We start from the raw sequence: 21616 nt of genomic DNA on the forward strand, positions 1-21616 counted from the left end.
TCGAAGTCCGAGTTTTAAGTCGAAGAAGCGCTAGGGTGAGCGTCAATGTTACCTCAAACGTATTGTAAAGACGTTTACGAGCGTGACAAGTGAAATAGTTTTTTATACAATAATACAGAGCTTTTTAGACGAGTACCGTGTTTAGGTTACGAATCTTGCTGAGTGGCCTAAGTAAGGTACGAGATTAAAAAGCTTGATTATATCACTATTGTATGTAATAGTTTTTCATTAAGTCAACTAAAATATTATTATTATTTATTAGGTATAATACACATTTACAATATACTTTATATCTCAATTATAAAAATTCCGACACTGGAGATTTTTTATAATATTACTCACGAAGCCTATATGATTATAAAAATAAAATATTTCCGGGCATAAATCTTTGGATATAGTAGAAAAAATCAAACATGTGTATAATTAACCTGGTCCTGGACGCGGCCGGCGCGGGCGGGCTCGGGGTCGCGCGCCTCCAGCTTGAGCCGCACGCGCTTCCACACCCCCGCACCCACGGCGTTGCGTTCCCCTCCTCCTACACGATAAACAAATTGCAACCTTAACGCTTTGTAATAAAGTTTGTTTTAAATATCCCAACGTACGGAAACTTTCAATATATGAAACGATAAAGGTGAACAATAGTTATTTGTTTTATTTACAAGGGGGCAAAGTTGTTGTTTAAACGCTCGTGCTAATATTGATGCCCGAGCAAGCGAACGATTCCAAAATTGAAACACGAGCGTAGCGAGTGGTTCGTAAAATGGAATCTTGAGCGTTGTGAGACTTGCGAGGGTTTCAAAGCACGAGGGTTAAACAAAATTTGCCCCCGAGAGAAACACAAAAGTTTTCACCACACCAACCCGAAGCAAATATTAAATGTAAAATCAAAGAAAATCAAATCCAAATGAATGTTATTAAATATTCATCATCCAAAATCATCATTTAAAAGTCAATTCTACCAGCAAACATAAGAAAACAACTCAAAATTTGCATTTGATTACTTTGCCTCACATGTGAATAAAATGCAACTTTGCTATAAGTTTTTGAAGTGCAAAGTAAGCCTGGTTTGGTGAAAAAAAGAAATTAACAGTTTAACTAATCTACAGTTGGGACCAGCCTTACACAAATTGACCTAGCCCCAAACAAAGCAAAAACTGTACTATGCGATGAACTGTGAATACAGTCTTGAATTAAAATAAATCACTTCGAGTAACATTGCAAAAACTCTTAACGATAATGTACTGTACTGACCATGTTTGACGCCGGTTCCCCGCGTGCCCACGGCGTTCTGCCGCACTAGGCGCCGCGCTCCGGTCTCCGCCGCCCAGCGCGTTCCGAGCCTGCACGCATAGTTGTGTCACTAGGGCTCTATGTATCCAGCTCTAACTTCATATAAATTACATGTTTGCTATCTCAACTTCAGGGTCGACATTGCCAAAATATCTAAGCAATAAGTGTTTTGACCTTCATTGAAAGAAAAAGTAAGCGTCATCCAGAATCTCTATTTTATTCAAATATTTTTTTTGTAGTGACAAAAATTGAGAAAGGTATATTGAGATGTTTTGAACATGTGGAAAGAATGAGTGAAAGAAGGCTTACAAAGAGAGTGTATAAGGGAGAAGTGGAAGTTGGAGTTGGAAGGGGTATACCTCGGCGGACTTTCTCTGATCAGATTGGAAAAATCCTGAAGAAAGGCCAGGTCAAGAGCACCCGAAACCGGCGAGCGTGTATGAGGAATGTTATGAAAACGAAGGAAGCGAAAGAGGTACGTCAGGATCGTAGCAAGTGGAAATCCGTGGTCTCTGCCTACCCCTCCGGGAAATAGGCGTGATTATATGTATGTATATATTAATTTTTATATTTCTATTCTTGATAAGCGAGCGAGACACAGCGAGTCGCGCAATGTCGTGGCCAGGCCGTAAGATATATTTGGAATGAAGATACACTAGGGATAGTAGGAAGAAATATGTACTAGGGAGAGTAGGAAATAATGACAGCCGATACTTACTCAGCCAAGTCCGTGTATACAGCGGGCAGTCGAACGGTCAGTTCGGCCGCGGCAGCAGTAACCGCAGCGGGTCCTGCACTTGTGTCGTTTATGATATTCAACAGTTCCGTGATTCGTTTCTCTCGAGCTAGGATTTCGCTCGCTGGGTTTACTCCCTGTAAATCAATAATATGATATAATTATATTTTCTAAAATAAAATCTACGAAATCTAAGAAATTCTTTCGAGTCCTCATGGATTAAATCATCAGATGACCAAATTTCTGATTATACCCGAGGTGACTTCGTTCACATATACCATGAACGCCAATACAAAATGACTTCCTTATTTTCATCTTAGGTCATTTCGTGAACGTATCCGTATACTTTAAGATTTCTTTAAGGCTTTTCACTGCATCAAACGTTACTGACAAATGCAGTGGTTTCTATAGCCTACAATCCGTGGTCCAATTTAAAGCTTTCTTAAGTTTTACATAACCGGTAGAACTGAATACGTTTCAATATCATATACAAATTATTTGGAATAAATAAGTAGGACAAGTTGATTCAGAGGATAAATTATTCCATGGCGTGCCACAAGGGTCAGTTGTAGGCCCTTCGCTTTTTATATAAATACATGTCTTTCCAATAAAAATGTTTTGAGTTTTCTGACAAAGCTTTAGCTCGCTGGCTTAGTGAGTCCATGTGTGGGGTGCTCGTGTACTCACATCGTTGACGTGTTGTAGGGCCTGCAGCGGAGGCCTGATGTCCTGTGCCAGTGCACTCCTAGCAGCGGCGGGGGCGGCGAGGTTGGCGGCCTTTGACGCCAGTTGCTCCGCGGAGGCCTTGCTCCGCTGTGTGAGCGAGGCCGCGTCTCGGGTCAGGGAGGAGATCATGTCTACTAGGAGCGAGTTCACGCTCTCCACCTGTAGATAATACCAAATAAATTATTAATGGATAAATTACCAAGGACAAACCGATTTCGATGTGGTTTTTTCGTTAATGACAATTTCCTTGCGGTGGTTCTAATTCTTATGTTCGATATAAATCAATCCAGCAGTTTGAAAAGAGTATGAACTCTTTTCCAAAATTATGTTAGGCATTTTTGGTACAATGTAGGGTAGGTAGGATTTTTTTTAAAATTTTAAATTTAATAGTTTTACGTAAAAATTCAACCAGTTAAAGTAATTGCACGAAATGTTTCATTTGTTATCAAGTATTAACTAGTGTTATTAGAAGTAGTTGGTATTTGGTATCAACTAGTTAGTTAAATCAACAATTATCGTTTTTTCCAAGTAGTCATTGGTTGAATTTAGGAGGATGAGTATAGTGACGTAACAGGAATTGAAAACAGTGGCAGAGTGGAACGGAATGGCGATTATTCCATTGGCAAAAGCCAGGTCCATAAAATTATGATGATGAAACTAAGTATCCTCCTAAGACCCAGCCATACAAATGAAAGATCCAAAATTTGCCACTGTAATTTGGACCTACATTGTAGGAAATAGAGTTGACTTTTCGTTGTTGGAAAATTGAACGAAACAAAGCAAAAGCAATTCTGTTCTAATTGAATAGGATTTAAATTTCATCGAACTGAAGATGTACTATAGATAGGACCTTGGGCCTTAGGAGGTTATTACGTACCCAGTGTTGGTCAATGTTGCCTTCAGGATGAAGCATTTCCATGAGTGCGTGTTGGGCGTCAGTTACTTTCAGGGAGTACTTCTGCGACAGCGTGCAAGCCTGTGGATAGTTACAAAATGAAAGTAAAATAAATGAAATATATCTGTTACTTATAAACGTTAGATATTATTTATATCGAACAGTGACAGTTGTTGGAAAAATAAATAATGAAGGATTTATGGCGTAGTATTTTCAAAATGTTGGTCTTTCTTTAAATTTAATTTGGCACGTATTTGACGAAAGATGGGTCACGGCGAAAGATATCAGAATGTCAATAAGTAAATATTCTTTATCGTGCATCATAAAGTTAAAAAATATATAGAAAGTGAAATATGGTAAGCTTAAGGGCCGATTTAGATGGCGAGCGAACTCGCATGCGATTTTACTTTACTTACATCGCGGATTATCAGTCGTTTCCAATTCGGCCGACTAATCAAATACCGCAACGTAATGAAACTCGTATCGTTTAAATAAGCCTCTAGACTAGGTATCGACTTGCAGTTTTATCGCTAAAAAGCGACCTCCGCTAGACAGCCCTCTCGATACGATATCTCGGAGGCTCGGCCCAGTTTCGGACGGTACCTTCTCCCAGTGCGCCAGCGCCTGCCGGGCGGTCTTGGCGGTCTTGGCGTGGCGGGTGCGCATGGCGGCGGCGGCCCGGGCGTGGCGCTGCAGCGCGCGCGCCGCGGCCACGGCCCGGCGCGCGCGCCGCGACCGCGCGCCCCACGCCGCCTCGAGCGCGGCCAGCGGGGACTGCAGCGCGGGGTTGGCGCCCGCACCCCATTTCACTCTGAAACACATCACATATTAATAAGTTACATTCTACAATAGATACAGTTTTTAGGGTTCCGTACCCGAACGATAAAACGGGACCCTATCACTAAGGGTCGGTTGCACCAAACTGTTACGAACGTTAAAGAGTTCGCTAAATTTTTATGTATGGAAAGTTTCATAGTAAAGGCGCGGGGCGCGCCGGCTGACGATGATCAGTCTGTCAAATGTGGTCGGTGCAACTGGCACTAAGACTCCGCTGTCCGTCCGTCCGTCCGTCCGTCTGTCACCGGCTGTATCTAGTCGAAATTTTCGATGATGTATTTTTGTTGCCGCTATAACCACAAACACTAAAAACAGAATAAAGATTTAAGTGGGGCTCCCATACGACAGACGTGATTTTTGACCGAAGTTAAACGACGTCGGGCGGGGTCAATACTTGGGTAAGTGACCATATTTTTTTTACCTTTTTTTGCATTATGGTACGGAACCCTTCGTGCGCGAGACCGACTTGCACTTGCCCAGTTTTTTTGTTACTACAGAAGAATAATGTTTTAAAAAGACGCGTCCCGCCAAATTTGTTGCCGGTCCCATATTGGGATACCCTCTTCCGATTGAGGGAAGACTTAAATCTTCTCGAGGTAGAATCCAGAGATTGGACCCGGTGTAACTTTATTTAACGTTCATTTATCTTTATCTTAACGAACGCCGGTGGCCTAGCGGTAAAAGCGTGCAACCTTCTATCCGAAGATCACGTGTTCGAACCCCGGCTCGAGTTTTTCGGAACTTATGTACGAAATATGATTTGATATTTAGCAGTAGCTTTTCGGTGAAGAAAAACATCTTGAAGAAACCTGACTAATCCCAACAAGGCCTAGTTTGCCCACTGAGTTGGAAGATCAGATGGCAGTCGCTTTCGTAAAAACTGCGCCAATTCTTGAGATTAGTTTCCAAACCGATCCCAGGCTCCCATGAGCCATGGTAAAAAGCTAGAATAACATGAGAAAGAGGAAAAGACCGTATTCAATTTATTAACCGGTATATAAATTGAGTCGCTTAACTTCAAACTCGGGTAAATCCATCTGTCAGATTATGACATTTTGGTATTACGAAAAGGTAATAAGGTAGATATTTGCTGAGAGGGTCGAATGGATTTACCAGAGTTTGAAGTTAAGCGACACAATAGGCCTGATGACAAATTTTGAAATCCCTTTTATTATTGTCGGTACACCTGTATTGGTTCCGAAAAACACAATATTTCAGCTATACTCATAAGATTTAACATAGATAATTGCATTTTATTATAGCTAGTTTAACCTTCGCGCGAAAACGCCTCGCATGCCATTTGTGACGTCATAATTTAGTTGGTGGTAGGGTGGTAGACAATGTTTACATACTTACAGTTACGAATTTCCCTTGAATCCGAATGATATTGTTAATTCAGCACCATATATTACGATTAGGGATGATAAATACATTACAATAATTTATCACAATAAGTACAATAACTCATTTTACACAAAAACTCTCACACGGTTGCAGTTTAAAATAAATTATTTAGATACATATAAATTTTGAGTGAAAATCACCGAGCGGCGGTTTACTTTTTAATTTTTCACTTTTTCTAGTTACGACAGCCAACATGGCAATGATAGTTCCATTCAGCCAAATAATTAAAAAAGTTTGTAGTTGAAATATCGTATTATTTAGCATTTTATTTAAATAATAACAAATAGATATCTACTTTATTTCGTGTAATTATATTTTTTGGACGTAATAAATGTTTAGTGGCGAAATAATATTTTTTTGCACCTTTCGAACTCTTTGGTGAGGACGTATAGATTTCGGTCAATGAGGTTGTCTATGTTGCTCTAAGAAATATGTTATGGATTGATGACGCCACTGTTTAGAACGCTTTTGATTGGCGTTTCAGTAATAATGGCCGATTGGAGAATTTTGCACTTTTATTTTATTGAATATCATAATAATCCTTCAGTTTATACTGAGATTGGGCCATTTTTTAGAATCATATTAACATATATGTTTCTTTGAAACCATTATTTCCATGATTCTTTGTTACTTGCAACAGGCCTATTGTACCTTTGATGGGCGGCCGTTAGTAATCCCTGTGCCTTAGCGGCGGCGGTTGAGAGTCTTTCCATGGCGGCCGCCAAGTCTCTGGCGCGGCGGGCTAACACCGGGGCCTCTTGGTTTGAACCCAACACCTGACAATAACAAAATTACATATTTGATTAATAAATAAGTAACTAGTAAATAAAATAAAATAAATGTCTCTACGGTTAACATCATTCTAGAAGTTGGTATTCTTCGAAAATAGATATCTATCAAACACACTTACGCGCTTTTACGTAAAAAAAGACCGCATCGTAATCGGTTTAAAACTTGTTCGAAAGCTACAATGCCAAAACGGACAGACATTGACGTCAAACATATAATAACCCTATATTTTTGAAAAGGTCTTTTCACAAGTTAATAATAACATTTACAGTAACATCATTGTAGTATTTTATGCAACCGTTGTTTAAGAGAGGTCAAAAAAGGCAAGTGGCGTGAGTAACATTTGAGGCGAAGCCGAAAATTGTTAATAAAGACGCCACGAATATTTTTTGACTCAGTTAAACAACGTTGCATACAATACCTACTTTTTCTACGACCAAGCACTTATTTTGAAATAAAATTGTAAATTTAACAAATATTTTTAAATCAAGAAGTAGCAAAAATGGGCGGGAAAAGAATGAATGGATGAATACAATTTAAAAAAATGTCTATGGTTCACTTATTTGTCAGAGATGACTTTTATAATAAGGTTGATCATTACACGAAGTATCGTAAAATCGCCAAAAAGATACTGCGTGTATGCACAAATTCTTTTTTGGGGAATAGACTAAAGACTTGTCTTGATAACTATAAGGTAGGGTTTCAAAGGTGTGTGCACGACCCTTTAAATGACAAATAAAAGTACGGGAGTAGAAAAAGTATATATAAACATTATGTTATATAACGTTTTGCTTGTTTTGTGTTGCGCATTTAATATTAACCCTTAAAGGGTCAAAATAATAAATACACGATTCAATTCGCATCACATCATAAAAAAATCTACATAAGGAAGGAAGTACAAAAAAAAATGTTATAGAATGATAATATTTACCATATAATATCTTAAGTGTGCTCTATAATGGGTTAAAGTAGCTACCTAGAATACACTCTGTGGGCACTGGGAGGAAAATGACTACATTTTTATATGGAAAAGGAGTCTTCCACTGGGCACTATCCTCAGACGCCTGTAAGCAGTACATACCTCAGCGTGCAGCTGCTGGTGCGCGGCGAGCCTGGAGCGGGCGGCGTGCTGCGCGCTGGAGGCCCGCGCGCGCGCCGCGTGCGCGTGGTGCGCGCGGACCTGCGCGCTGCGCGCCGCCGCCACGAGCGCCGCCAGTGCCGTGCCGCGCTCCGTCAGTGCAAGGAGTACATACCTCAGCGTGTAGCTGCTGGTGCGCGGCGAGCCTGGAGCGGGCGGCGTGCTGCGCGCTGGAGGCCCGCGCGCGCGCCGCGTGCGCGTGGTGCGCGCGGACCTGCGCGCTGCGCGCCGCCGCCACGCGCGCCGCCAGTGCCGTGCCGCGCTCCGTCAGTGCAAGGAGTACATACCTCAGCGTGTAGCTGCTGGTGCGCGGCGAGCCTGGAGCGGGCGGCGTGCTGCGCGCTGGAGGCCCGCGCGCGCGCCGCGTGCGCGTGGTGCGCGCGGACCTGCGCGCTGCGCGCCGCCGCCACGAGCGCCGCCAGTGCCGTGCCGCGCTCCGTCAGTGCAAGGAGTACATACCTCAGCGTGTAGCTGCTGGTGCGCGGCGAGCCTGGAGCGGGCGGCGTGCTGCGCGCTGGAGGCCCGCGCGCGCGCCGCGTGCGCGTGGTGCGCGCGGACCTGCGCGCTGCGCGCCGCCGCCACGCGCGCCGCCAGCGCCGTGCCGCGCTCCGTCAGTGCAAGGAGTACATACCTCAGCGTGTAGCTGCTGGTGCGCGGCGAGCCTGGAGCGGGCGGCGTGCTGCGCGCTGGAGGCCCGCGCGCGCGCCGCGTGCGCGTGGTGCGCGCGGACCTGCGCGCTGCGCGCCGCCGCCACGAGCGCCGCCAGTGCCGTGCCGCGCTCCGTCAGTGCAAGGAGTACATACCTCAGCGTGTAGCTGCTGGTGCGCGGCGAGCCTGGAGCGGGCGGCGTGCTGCGCGCTGGAGGCCCGCGCGCGCGCCGCGTGCGCGTGGTGCGCGCGGACCTGCGCGCTGCGCGCCGCCGCCACGCGCGCCGCCAGTGCCGTGCCGCGCTCCGTCAGTGCAAGGAGTACATACCTCAGCGTGTAGCTGCTGGTGCGCGGCGAGCCTGGAGCGGGCGGCGTGCTGCGCGCTGGAGGCCCGCGCGCGCGCCGCGTGCGCGTGGTGCGCGCGGACCTGCGCGCTGCGCGCCGCCGCCACGCGCGCCGCCAGCGCCGTGCCGCGCTCCGTCAGCGCCGACGTGACCAGCACCTTCTCGCACAGCGACTCCAGGGACACGCTCCATGACGCACCTGAAAGTATTCATAATGAAGAAGAAGAAGAAATACATTTATTTTAACGTCACAACATAGTACATGGAAAAAAGAAATAAAAGAAAAGTATGCAGACATAAAAGAGATTGGGACGCTAAAATAGGATCCCCACTCGGCATGATGCCGCGGCAGACCGTGGCGCTGGTTTTCTGTGGGGACCTGACTTAATCTAAAATTTGATGGCGACACGTACGCCAACGACACACAAATAAAGTATTTACATTGATTTAAAATTATTTATTACAAGCTAGACTCTAGCTTAAACTTTTTCCAGTCGCGGACCGCTTTCAAAATTTAAACAATCTCACGGATTCCTATCTAAAAAAATATTTTAGGAAAAGATTAGGACAGAAGAATTAGTCTCGGCAAGTTTAGGTACTATAAGATTTCCTTATAAGTATGTTTGTAGGAACTGATCTACTGCGAATTTTTGATAAACATGCTACGGACCCCGTTATAAGAAACCCTGAGCTAAAAGACCGTTTACCTCATTTAAAAAGCACAGTACACATATTTTGAGTTCCTCTGGGTTGAAAAGCCAGATGGCAGTCACTTTCGTAAAAACTAATGCCAATTCTTGTGCGTTCAAGCAGACCCCAGGATCCCAAACAAAAATTTTGAGGTTACCCCCATTATAAAACAACATCGTACCGATTTCCTTCTGTTCCACCTCAGCTGCGAGGTCCAGACGCTGCCGTCTCAGCAGCAAGCATATCACTGAGGCCAGCGCCTTCGAGTGCACGCCTAGCACGCAGCGGGACACGTATTCAGCGGTGAACCTGAAGTCAGGAAGAGTTACACTTAGGCCCACTTGCAGCATTCCACTAACCCGGGGTCAACCGGTTAAACCTGGCGTTAACATGGTTACTAGTACAATTTGACACTAGGTTAACGGTTTAACCGCTTAACCCCGGGTTAGTGGAATGGTGCAAGTGGGCCTTAGCGATGCGTCAAATTACCACAAAAAAAGTATCTCTTCTCTTTTTCACCGTGTCTTACAGCGCAAACTCCTTAGAACAGTGGTTTCCAAAGTTGACTGGACTCCGACCTACCTAACCAAAACTGCCAAATTCGGGACCCACTTGGACGTCTTAAAAATAAGGCATACCCGTAAAATATTATTGTTAACACTCAAATGCCCTAGCAGTTTCAGGGCCCACTCAATATTCGCTCGCGACCCACCAATGGATCGCGACCTATAGTTGGGGAAAGGTTGCCTTAGGAGTAATACAGTGTAGCAAAACCATCAAGTCAAATGGCGCAAACTGGTACTTATTTGGCGGGCGTAAAATTCACGACAACGCTTGGTTTAAGACACTCGCAAGTAAGCGAGCCAAGCGTCATCAGCCTGACTCCTGTTCGTCACGGGCACATTACACCTGCCAGGCCTGTGGGCGTGTTTGCCGCTCCCGTATTGGCTTACACACCCACGAAAAACGTTGCCGCCCTACCTGAAGCTGCTTGTATAGCCCGTAATGATGATAATGACCCCCCCCCCCCCCACGGTCCTATCGCTCTATTGCCCATAGTGGCAGTGGCGGATTTGCAATCTTTGCCGCCCTAGGCCTCAGGCCCTGTAGCCGCCCCTTTCTGAGCACCCATCATATTGAGTACATTTTGAGTTATTTTTTGTTGTCATCAGCGACTTTTTTATCACAATTGGTCGCCCCCAAAAAAACTTGCCGCCCTAGGCCCGGACCTACTTGGCCTTAGGGCAAACCCGCCACTGCATAGAGGTATAAAGCCCAAGTCAGGTAAAAAAAAAACGTGTCTACTGACCGTTTGACAGGTTTACATAGCGCCGTGTCATCGTAGACAGCTAGCGGCCCGGAGCCCCGGAACGCGGCCGCCGTCTGCGCACACATGGCTAGGGCTTCACCGATGGCTTGGACGCGACGGACGAGGAACAAGTCTTCGAGGACGGAGCGGAGCGCCGGGCTTTGGAGGGCGGCCTGTTAAAGAATAAAGATTTCACTCATGAGTCATGACATGACATTCTTAATTATGGTGGTATCCCGCCTCTCCAAATTTCTTTGTCCAATATAATTGCGTCTCACTCTCCGATGAAGCAAAATGTGAGACGCAAAAAATAGCGTTGTACCGCAGAGCAAGCTTCACAGCATCAGTTCTGCAGATGCTTAAGACACTAAAGAGTAAAACTTATCGACATATCATGCTTGGTCGTTTACAAAGCCGATCATTCTCCATGCAAGACAGTTCACTCATCATTTTTACTACTGTACAGAGCTTCAATAGAGCCCGGTCTTTATACCATGAGGTCTTCAGTCAATACTTACCGACATATATATGCGAACGGCTAAGGAGTGGAATTCACTTCCTGCAAATCTATTCCCAGTCCACTATAACTTGGATCTCTTTAAATGTGAATAGACATCTCTTAGGTAAGCATGTTCCATCCTAGACTGCATCGGCACTTACCATCAAGTGAGATTGTAGTCAAATGTATACCTTTTTCCAATAAAAAAATAAATGGTCTTAGACTCACCAACATATGCATGGCAGTCGCTGACGTGGTCTATCTTCCTCCAGGCGGGCGGCACGGACGCGGCCAGCGGCTCCGCCAGCTCCCGGGCGCGCATCTCCACCGCCGCGAACAGCCCGTTGAGGCCCATGAGCGCCATGCGGCCGGGGGACTCAGTAGGGCTTCGTAGCGGGCGTAGTTTCACTGGCTAGCTCGGAGACTCACCGACATATGCATGGCGTCGCTGACGTGGTCTATCTTCCTCCAGGCGGGCGGCACGGGCGCGGCCAGCGGCTCGGCCAGCTCCCGGGCGCGCATCTCCACCGCCGCGAACAGCCCGTTGAGGCCCATGAGCACCATGCGGCCGGGGGACTCCCCGGACAGTAGGGCTTCGTAGCGGGTGCGGAGCTCGGCGGCTAACACTTGGGCGCCTGCGGGGCACTGAGAGACAACCTTTGAATGAACTCATTGATGAATATTAGATTACCTTACCTACCTATCTAATACTTTCAAACGAGCACTTTTTGTATATTTATTTATTTATATCATATTTCGGGGATCTCAGACACGGCTCTAACGATTTCGATAATATTTGCCATATGGGGGTTTTAGGGGGCGAAAATTCAACCTAGCTAGGTATTATCTCTAAGAAAACGCTCATTTTTGAGTTTTTATATGTCTCCCAGATATTTACCATTATATGTTACGTTTGAAAATATCTCTTCTCCCTTCCGGCCGGAAAGCATCTACTTTATCATCATAGAATAGCTTTCACAAATGAGTCACTCAGAATTGATATTATTTGGGTATGTTTAAATCGCGAGTAAACCGATTACTTCTAGGCAAACGCGCTCCACTCCATTGTTAACCGCAACTTTCGCTTCTAACGGTCGGCGGTCTACTTAGCCCAAGCTTAATATTTTAATAAAACGGAAAAGACTTTCGGGTTCGAACACGAGATTCACTGGCAATAACAAACACTAAAAACATTAAGTACATTAAGAATTATAGAAATTACGCCGTTTAAATACTAATGGCTATGTGAGTTATAGACCTCCCGAGCATAGCTTACAAGTGAATAAATGTATGACTCCGCCATTTTGAAAAAAAACCACAACATAAAAAACTATTTAATATTCGAACCTGGCTCACAAAATTTCACGAGATTCTATTGAGAATTTCGACATGTTAGAGCAGAAAATCCAGATATACGTACGAAAGCATTTTCGACCACCAAGCAAGTACTTTAATAACTTTAATATTTATGCGTGCTGTAAAATAGGAATTAAATAAGTAAATTTGAAATACTACCTGCCTTACAAAGTTTAGTCGCTAGAACACCTAATAATATATAATAGCGCAATAAACTTCTAAGCGCGAAAATCAAAACAGCATCCACGTGTCGTATTATCTTAAAATATACGATGCAGAATGTTATAGCGAAAGTTTTCGATTCAATCTCAGCAAGTTGTCGAGTAGCAAATTGCGATGCGGGCGACGTCGATAACTTGGAGTTGCGAGTTCTGCCTTTGAATTCTAAGATGCGGGTCACTATCTGATATTACAACTATTTGGAACACTTTTACAGTTATTCTTAGACTTTGCAGATGCTTTGGACACTTTGGTGAGATGAGATTACATAGATCAATTTATTTCTTATTTATCGCAGGATATTTTACAAACGTCACATCACAATGTATCAAAAAATCGTCGACGTGTAAAAAATAATAATATGTAATATGCGTATGATAGATAAACTTATCCACGTGATAAAATAACCATCCCTTTTTAATACTACGAAGGCCATTGAAGGTACTCGTAACTATCAAAATATACAGTGGTTCGTATTTGTTATGCTACTTCAATCAACCTCAGTACTTTTTATACCGAGACTGACTGAAATAGCAAGACACGTTCGTACGTTTCCGTGAAAATATGAAGGAAAATAATTATGCACTACCTACATCTGTATGCTGTATTGTAAACTAAAACACAATGAGTCGTTTCGTCAGAAAAGTTAGTACCTACCTAAATATCAAGTAGATAAACGTAAGGTGGATGTAAAAAGCCTGAACGCCAGTGATTCTGTTTTGAAAAGCAGAATATGATTTTAAACATATCTTTGTTAAATTCTCTTACCTCCATATCCATTAGTAAATATCTGAAGTTCATCTCCAACTGGGTAAGCAGCTCGTTCAACGGCATCGGAGTATTCATGATCACCGCATTCAGCTCACTGATCATCATCAGCGTCGACGGGTCCTCCTGGTGAAGCTTCTTCATGGCTTCCGGCAGAATTATGGTGCTATAGTTGTAGTTCAACTGGACCAGGTCAGATAACAACAGGTTGGCATTGCGAACGCATTCAACTGCTACAGGCATGGCTGAGTCTTCAGCCGAAGCTGATTGTAAAGGTAGCAGGGATAGCAGTTCGACAGCTTGCATCGATAAAGCACTCATGTCGTCTAAGAACCATTCTCCTTCTCTGGACGTCAAGTCCACTAAACAGTCGCCCGCGCTTTGTGCGCTGTTCTCTAAGATAAGATATCTTCTGTTCAAGTTGCATAGCATTCCTATGACAACGCTTTCCAACGCTGCCCCAGCCCTCTCTTCAGAACGCACCCAGGAGCTAATATTCGTCTTCGCTTCAATGTATGCCTCTTGAGCTATTGCCACCGCATCTGGACCTCCGTGTATTTGCAGTCTTTCAATTGCCTTGTTTAAATTAACGTTGGCTTCAGCAGTAATAGTTTGTAGTTGGAAGTTGTACGCAACTATCTGTTCTGTGTTGTTAGCGTTGTCAGCGTTGACTAGAGCCGTAACTTGGCTGGAGACTTCACGGCACACTTCAGGTGATTTGCTCTCTAAAGCTTCGGCCAGCCATTTGCGGAACATCACAACGCGATGGTACTCGGTGTGGGTTTGCGGGTAGTATTGAGACACCGCAACATATTGTGAAAGGAGTTCTAAGCAGGATCTGACGAGGACAATAGTCTCTTGCATGCTCTGATTGAGTTCGTTCTCCGCTTGTTCGCATTGGGTGATCATAGAGCTCTGTCCAGCATTAGCGAGGAACTCTTTGATGTGGTCGAATATCGGTTTCTCATCATCTTCACTTGGGCCTGAAAATTCTTGCACCCATGCAACCAATTTGGGACCATTGATAGCTTCGTTGGCCGCTGCGAAGCTTTCTATTTGAGTGTCAAAATCGTTGAGTATCTTTACGAGGGCTTTCATAGAGTCCTCGACAGCGTTCTTTGCCTTTTTGTAGGAGGAGTATTTCTGCGAGATAGCGTACAAAGGATGGCTGCTTAGGTTCGGTCCGTACGCTTCTATCTCTTTGACCAGCGCCATCTGCTGGTGGCAGTCATGGAGTCTGGTCTCAATGGACTTGAGTTCTTCGGTTTCCTGGAGCCACTGGTCGGCGCTCGCTTGGACGTCTGGCAGCGCAGCCAGGAACTGCTCCCTGAAACAACATCGGACCGTGAATATTTAATGACAGGGCCACTTAATAATGCACATAGGGCGTGTAATCAAAGTGGCTTTCAGCGGAACAGTCGTGTTTAATAATTCTAACACACCTACGTGTCGGCTTTATGCGCCGAGCTCTGAGCTTTAAATAGAAATAACCTATTGTTTGATTCCTAGCTTTACAGCAAAACCAATATTTAGCTGTGAAGCTTTTAGTCCGGAAAATAATGAAAATTATGAACTATGAAGTTTGATTGAGGTACATATTGTTGAACTCTATTTTAATCGATTTTGTTATGTAACACGAGGCCGGCTGTTGTTTAACGTTTCTTCACGTGTGATCTCGTTTATTGTCTGTATCATTCAGTTCGGGTTTGTTTTCAACAAATACTAGCTGTATTGTATTGACGCCTGTAGTTCGATGTAAAGCACAACCTTCATAAGTTCAATAGGACACAAAACCTTTTAATTCAGGTGGAATTAGAACAAAAGTCAAGTTTTAAACAGCCATAGCTTTCCACTTTATCTGAACTAGCACAGAGGCGATATTCGCCTGGCCACCTGGCACAAGTAAACCGGTAGCATTTGTTATTGTGTTATCTCCCGCGGCTCACACTCGGCCGGTTATCGCGACCATAAACGGGACTTATTTGTATTTATTGCGCCAGAAACATTGCTACAGTGAGTACAGAATTATCGTTGTTTAGGGACGGTACGCAATATGGGATTTAGGAAGTGGTTTGAATATTTATAACATTACATAATAGGTACATTAACCACATGCGGACTTTCGGAGTAGGTATCTTTTACTTCGTTATGACTATTTTTCTTTCGTTATGACTTGAACTTTGAAAGTGAGTCTTGAAACACCATTTAAAATTATAAGCTAACACGTCTTGTGTTTTACGCGGTGATTCAATTTCTCATTATGCCAATGTGCCTCGCTCTTGCTCTGATGAGGCGCGAGGGAGCTACAAACTACAAAGTAGGGCATGTCATTAGCAATAACATCGCCATATTGTGCGATTTTGAATGACTTTCCGTTGCCGCAGTTGAGTATAGTCCTCTCGTTGTGTCATATTTTTACGAAAATTCAGTTTAAAAATAAGCACAAATTCTTCTCTTAAAAGTTATATTCTACATGAAACTTATAAAATAGGAATATTTTTTAATCCAAAATCAGCTTGAGTACCTATTGGTAGTTTTTATAAGCTTTGTAACAAAATATGAAAAAAATATTTTTTTCATATTTTTTTTTAAATATGAAAAGTTCCACGTGAGCCGGTAGCAAAGAAAACATTATAAGTATTAGAGTTATTAGACGATTGGAGATAATAGAAACTACGTTAATAGATAGTGCCCTTGTTTCGAGGTTAACCAAGTAAACCACGGTCGGACATCACTAATAATTTATAACTGTGGTGTTAAAGTAATCAAGCGAAACCACAGCCAAATGGTACACATAATCTGTCACGTAACAGTGTCATTTTCGCGCTCATTTATTTGCACGCCCCGGCCACATAGTTGAGTGTGCTCAGAGCATAAAAAGGTCAACCACGGCGTTGCATGAACAAGAGATTTCCTTTGGCAGGATTGGTCCTTAGGACCCAAGGATGGATTGAAGAAGTGGAGCCATCCAGATTTTTGATGCAGGTGGGTGGGGGGGGGAGGGGTTAAGCGTCTGCGACGTCTGAGATCAATAATTGTTTAGGTTTAGGTTCTAAGTCAAGTTTAGTATAATTTTCAACTAAATGAAAGATGTAGACATAGATTTCATCGAAATCGGTTCAGCGTTTATTGATTTCCCATACAATCCTACACCTTACCTTTAACTTTTAAGGTATTTTTTTTGAATAAAACTATCCTATGTTCTTCCCCGGGACTCAAACTATACCAAATTTTATCTAAATCGGTTCAGCGGTTATTGAATCCCCATACAAATTTCCTCCTCCCTTTTCACACCCTTAAGGGATGATTTTTGAGATTAAAAGTATGCTATGTTATTTCCTGGGACTCAAACTATCTCTGTACCAAATTTTAACTAAATTGGTTCAGCAGTTTTATAAGCGAGAAGAGGAATTAAAAAAAAGTATTTTTGGTGTCATTATGATATCAGAAATGTATTCAGCACCCCCGATTTATACGAAAACGATACCAAACTTGGCATACTAGCTTAAATGATATAGATATCAAGACCAAATTGAGAGCCCCCCCCTAAAAATTTACATCAAAAATCTCGGTGGCTCCACTTCTTGAATCCATCCTTGGGTCCTAAGAACCAATCCTGCCAAAGGAAATCTCTTGTTCATGCAACGCCGTATGTTAGGCCCAGCACCATCCGCTAACAGTTTAATTTACTTAATGTCAACACTAAACTCCAGCAACGCACATTACGAACAGCAGCCGCATTCGAACGTTCTCAACTTGATAGGTATAATGGAGAGAGAGCCAATACATCTGTAGGTACTTAGGTAGGTGCTTATTTATATGGGGCAAAACACATTTCAGAAAAAGGTCACATCTGTGGGCAATAAGTACTAAAAGTTAACGACCCGAAATATAAGTGCATTCCCATTGCCAGGAAGGTTTTGGGGTTTTACTGAGCAACTGTTATTATGAGACCAACCCCGAAATCGCGAAAAAAAAATTAACCCTCCCATAGAAAAGGGACCAGCTGAAATGTATGAAAGAACCATATTTTTTCTGCAAAACTGAACTTGAGATAAACTGGAAGTAATGTCAAACTAATATAAAAATAAGTTGCGATTTTTTAAAATTGGAATGAGGCGCCAGGCACGTGTCAAATGTGGGGCGCGACCTTGACTCTCAAAACGCTGCACCACTGGGTTAGGCTGTTGCCTGACCGGTGGCGATAAAGCGAGTAGCGATCGACTATATTCTCGCGCTAGAAACGTACTTGTATTGTACCTCGATGTAAATTTGAATAAGTAAGCATTTTAACAGTTAGCTCTGATGACACTAACCACATGCACCATCTCTAACGCCTACTGTTTACGTGGAGCAGCAGCTGTACAGTCAAAGAATTTAATTTCCGACCCATTTCGTACCTTGTCGCAGTGACAATCAATGTGAAAGTCGCTAGAGACCTCATACTATTGTCACTGTGACTTTGACTGTACTTTATTGCTTTCTGGTACACTTGCGCTTGCGTGCAGCTTATTACAATCATGGCACTTACGTCGAAAATAAAAGTAAACAGAATAAATTCGCGACATATCGCCAGTGATCGGGGATTTGGTTTTGTTGCAACGCCGCGGGATCTAGTAGTATTTTTTGTATGGATACGGGAGTAAGCCCGCAATATGGATTGAATTTTTCACAAAAACGATATCTTAATATTTTTGAAATACAATTACCTACATTTCATGGGATTAAAAAAAAACATTATTTACCCTTAGTGACAACCAAATTCCCGATCACTGCATATCACACAGAGTTGTGTGATGTGTTATGCAGGCAGTCTCGCTTCGTATACGAGTATACAGCAAACGTACAATGACGAATACGCATAATGTGCAATATGAACAGTGAGGCCTTATGTAAAAGCTCTCGCTCGTTAAGAAAATCTCGCCCTTATGCTACCCGCTGGTCGCCGCTAGTCAGTCTGCCGCCGTATGGCGCACTGGGCGAGTACAGTCAACAGCTGATGCATCGAAATTCAGACAAGCAGCTTATGCAACGTATGCATTGCTTACTCTCGATGGGCCTTACGTTTTTGCAAGGATGACGAATTCACTCTTTTCGGATAAACGCACCCATACTTGCCGGCCTCGCCAAGGTGCAAGGTTGACGAATTTTCACTCTTTTCGGATAAACGCACCCATACTTGCCGGCCTCGCCAAGGTGACAATCGCTAATCGCTACGACAAAGAAACGCTTTGTGTCTCTCTATCACTCTTCCATATTAGTGCAAGAGTGACAGTTGCGTTTCGATCGCTACGGAGCGTAACCCAAGTAGCACAGATTAGCTGTATAGCAGCCGCATAATGAAGTACGAATACGCTTGAAGCTGGAATAAAAAAGCTGCATAAGAGCTGTATAAGCCTCTTTTCAGCTTTTATAACTCTTAAATGGACACAAATTATGCAGCCTTAAGTTCACATAGCTGTTTAAGAGCATTATAGCAGCAATTTAATGGAATTATAAGGGGTAACAGGAGTTATAAGAGGTGTATATTGACTGGGTAAGAGACCACCAGTTACCCTTTATTCAGTTAATATGTCACATGTGCGCCCTAATACCGGGAAACATTGACGTTGGGCTGAATAAAAGATAATTATTAACATACTTTTACACCTCTGCCTTAAAAAACATATTTATATTGAAGCAAAAACCTTTAGCGCAACAACACCATAAGTCATTTTGTTAAAGTGTTTAGTTAAATGTTAGTACATGATCTTTTATATATTAATGTGAGAAAGATGTTTGGGAATGCAAGTTTATTGACATTATATATATACATTATCTAAGAAAATTTCAATGCGCCACGAGAATAATCAGGATTTATTTAAATTAATGATATAAATAAGCTATTGTGTAAAAACTACTTTAGTGGTTTGGACGGAATTATGAGATAAAAAGTTAATAATACGTTATAGGAAGTGCTAAACTAGTGATTTAGGTTAAGAACTCATGCACAAAACGTTATTGTTGCCCTTAAAAGTTGGAAAAGTAATTTAAATTTTGTAGGTTATATACAATAAAATGGCGGTCAATGTTAAAAAGCAACGTGAACCGTTAAAATTCTAATATGCAGCATACGACTGTTATATATCTGATTAAGATACTTAAGTGATCCACTATAAAGTCCAAGTCGTTCTTTCGATACACTAGTGAACCTCTAAACAGTTATAAGGCATCTTGTGAACGTTTAAATAGCCGCTATACACACAGTCTCAATGGTAGTAAAATAGGCTGCTTAGCGGTAAACATGTTCAGCGCTAAGCCGTATTATGCGCCACATGTGTTCGATTATACGTCTATTGGTTTCATAACAGTTCGCTCGTTCTCCCTTATAATAAGTCAGCAAAATAAAAGCTGCTTTAGCGGTAAACATCTTCAGTGATAAGCAGTATTATGCGCCACATGTGTTTCATTTATAGGTCTATTGGCTTCATATTAGTTCACTCGTGCTCCCTTAAAAGTCAGCGTAATAAAAGCTGCTTAGCGGTAAACATGTTCAGCGATAAGCTGTATTATGCGCCACGTATGTTCCATTATACGTCTATTGGCTTCATAATAGTTCATTCGTGCTTCCTTAAAAAGTCAGCGTAATAAAAGCTGCTTAGCGGTAAACACGTTCAGCGATAAGCTGTATTATGCGCCACAGGTGTTCCATTATGCGTCTATTGGCTTCATATTAGTTCACTCGTGGTCCCTTAAAAGTCAGCGTAATAAAAGCTGCTTAGCGGTAAACATGTTAAGCGAAAAGCTGTATAATGTGCCACATGTTTTCCATTATACATCTATTAGCTTCATAATAGTTCACTTGTGCTCCCTTAATAAGTCAACGTAATAAAAGTCCACAATTACCTCCTTATACAGCACATGGCGTAATTTTATCCACTAAACAGACCTTATAACGGTTAAAGCATTTGATAACCCTTAAAGCTGTATAGGTTCGTAGCAAATATACCTTTATATCACTCTTTGCGTATTAATGGTAGTTTTCAGAGCCGTAATGCAGCTTTTAATCAGCCCTAAGCTATATAAATATCACTGAAATCTATTATACAGCTGTAGGACCACGAGTGTGCTGTTATAAGTGTCTTAATACGCACAAAGCGTTAGATAGAACTAAAAGTGAGTAGTTATAGAGCTATCTGTGCTACTTGGGAAGCGATTGGAATGTTGGCTCCGCGGCCTGTAGTCCCTCGAGAAAAAGAATGAACGAAGAAGAAAGTTTCTTGTTCACTTTGGCGCATTTAGGGACTAAGAAATTTCCTTTATGATAATACACGTACCTAAGATAGACCTGGCAGTTCTGGCAGCTGTGTCGATACGATAGCAACTTTACGGTGTATACACCCCTAGCTTGCAAAATTAGCTCTTTGTAATACCTATACTGCGCATAATGTGCATCCGTTATTCAGCTACGCGATTTGAATAAAACCAGCTTGCATTCTTGTTAGCAACGGTTTCCTGACTTAAGTGCTAAACAGAAGGATAAGTATAGTAGCAAAGAGGATAGATAGTATAGAGGGGTCCTGTTATAGTAAATTTTGTAGTCACCGTAAAATGACTGCCATCTATCGACACACGACTAAAACTCAAAATAAACACAATAATAGAATTATCAAAAAAATTTGTATATATGGATAAATGATTTTATTATTTTTATATCATTTTTACCCATGTTTATTCCCTGATATCTATGTGTTAAAATTGTTAAATATGAAACGGTGTCGTCACGCCATCTAGACGGGGATAGGCCAAAGGTGTGTGCGCCATCTATCCGGAATGACTTTTTCTTGATTTCCGGGCACGTTTTTTAGGGTTCCGTACCCAAAGGGTAAAACGGGACCCTATTATTAGGGTTCCGTACCCAAAGGGTAAAACGGGACCCTATTACTAAGACTTCGCTGTCCGTCCGTCCGTCCGTCCGTCCGTCTGTCAC

At 42.8% G+C, this 21616-nt stretch overlaps 1 protein-coding gene across 1 annotated transcript in view; it reads right to left on the reverse strand.

Annotated features, from left to right (window-relative positions):
* LOC134668633 (serine/threonine-protein kinase SMG1) overlaps window positions 1–21616 on the reverse strand; it is a gene marked incomplete at its 5' end in the record, with an annotated part of 286060 nt that overhangs the window by 3652 nt on the left and 260792 nt on the right. The window contains 12 exons of the mRNA XM_063526074.1: window positions 429–535; window positions 1252–1340; window positions 2009–2163; window positions 2714–2911; window positions 3630–3728; window positions 4251–4458; window positions 6540–6664; window positions 8791–9005; window positions 9678–9805; window positions 10806–10978; window positions 11734–11949; window positions 13648–14974. Of these exons, the coding sequence (XP_063382144.1) occupies window positions 429–535; window positions 1252–1340; window positions 2009–2163; window positions 2714–2911; window positions 3630–3728; window positions 4251–4458; window positions 6540–6664; window positions 8791–9005; window positions 9678–9805; window positions 10806–10978; window positions 11734–11949; window positions 13648–14974 (3040 nt within the window). The remainder of the gene's footprint in view (window positions 1–428; window positions 536–1251; window positions 1341–2008; window positions 2164–2713; window positions 2912–3629; window positions 3729–4250; window positions 4459–6539; window positions 6665–8790; window positions 9006–9677; window positions 9806–10805; window positions 10979–11733; window positions 11950–13647; window positions 14975–21616) is intronic.

Source organism: Cydia fagiglandana, chromosome 11 (genome assembly GCF_963556715.1).
Source record: "Cydia fagiglandana chromosome 11, ilCydFagi1.1, whole genome shotgun sequence".
In the NCBI taxonomy this organism is placed as follows: Eukaryota; Metazoa; Arthropoda; class Insecta; order Lepidoptera; family Tortricidae; genus Cydia; species Cydia fagiglandana.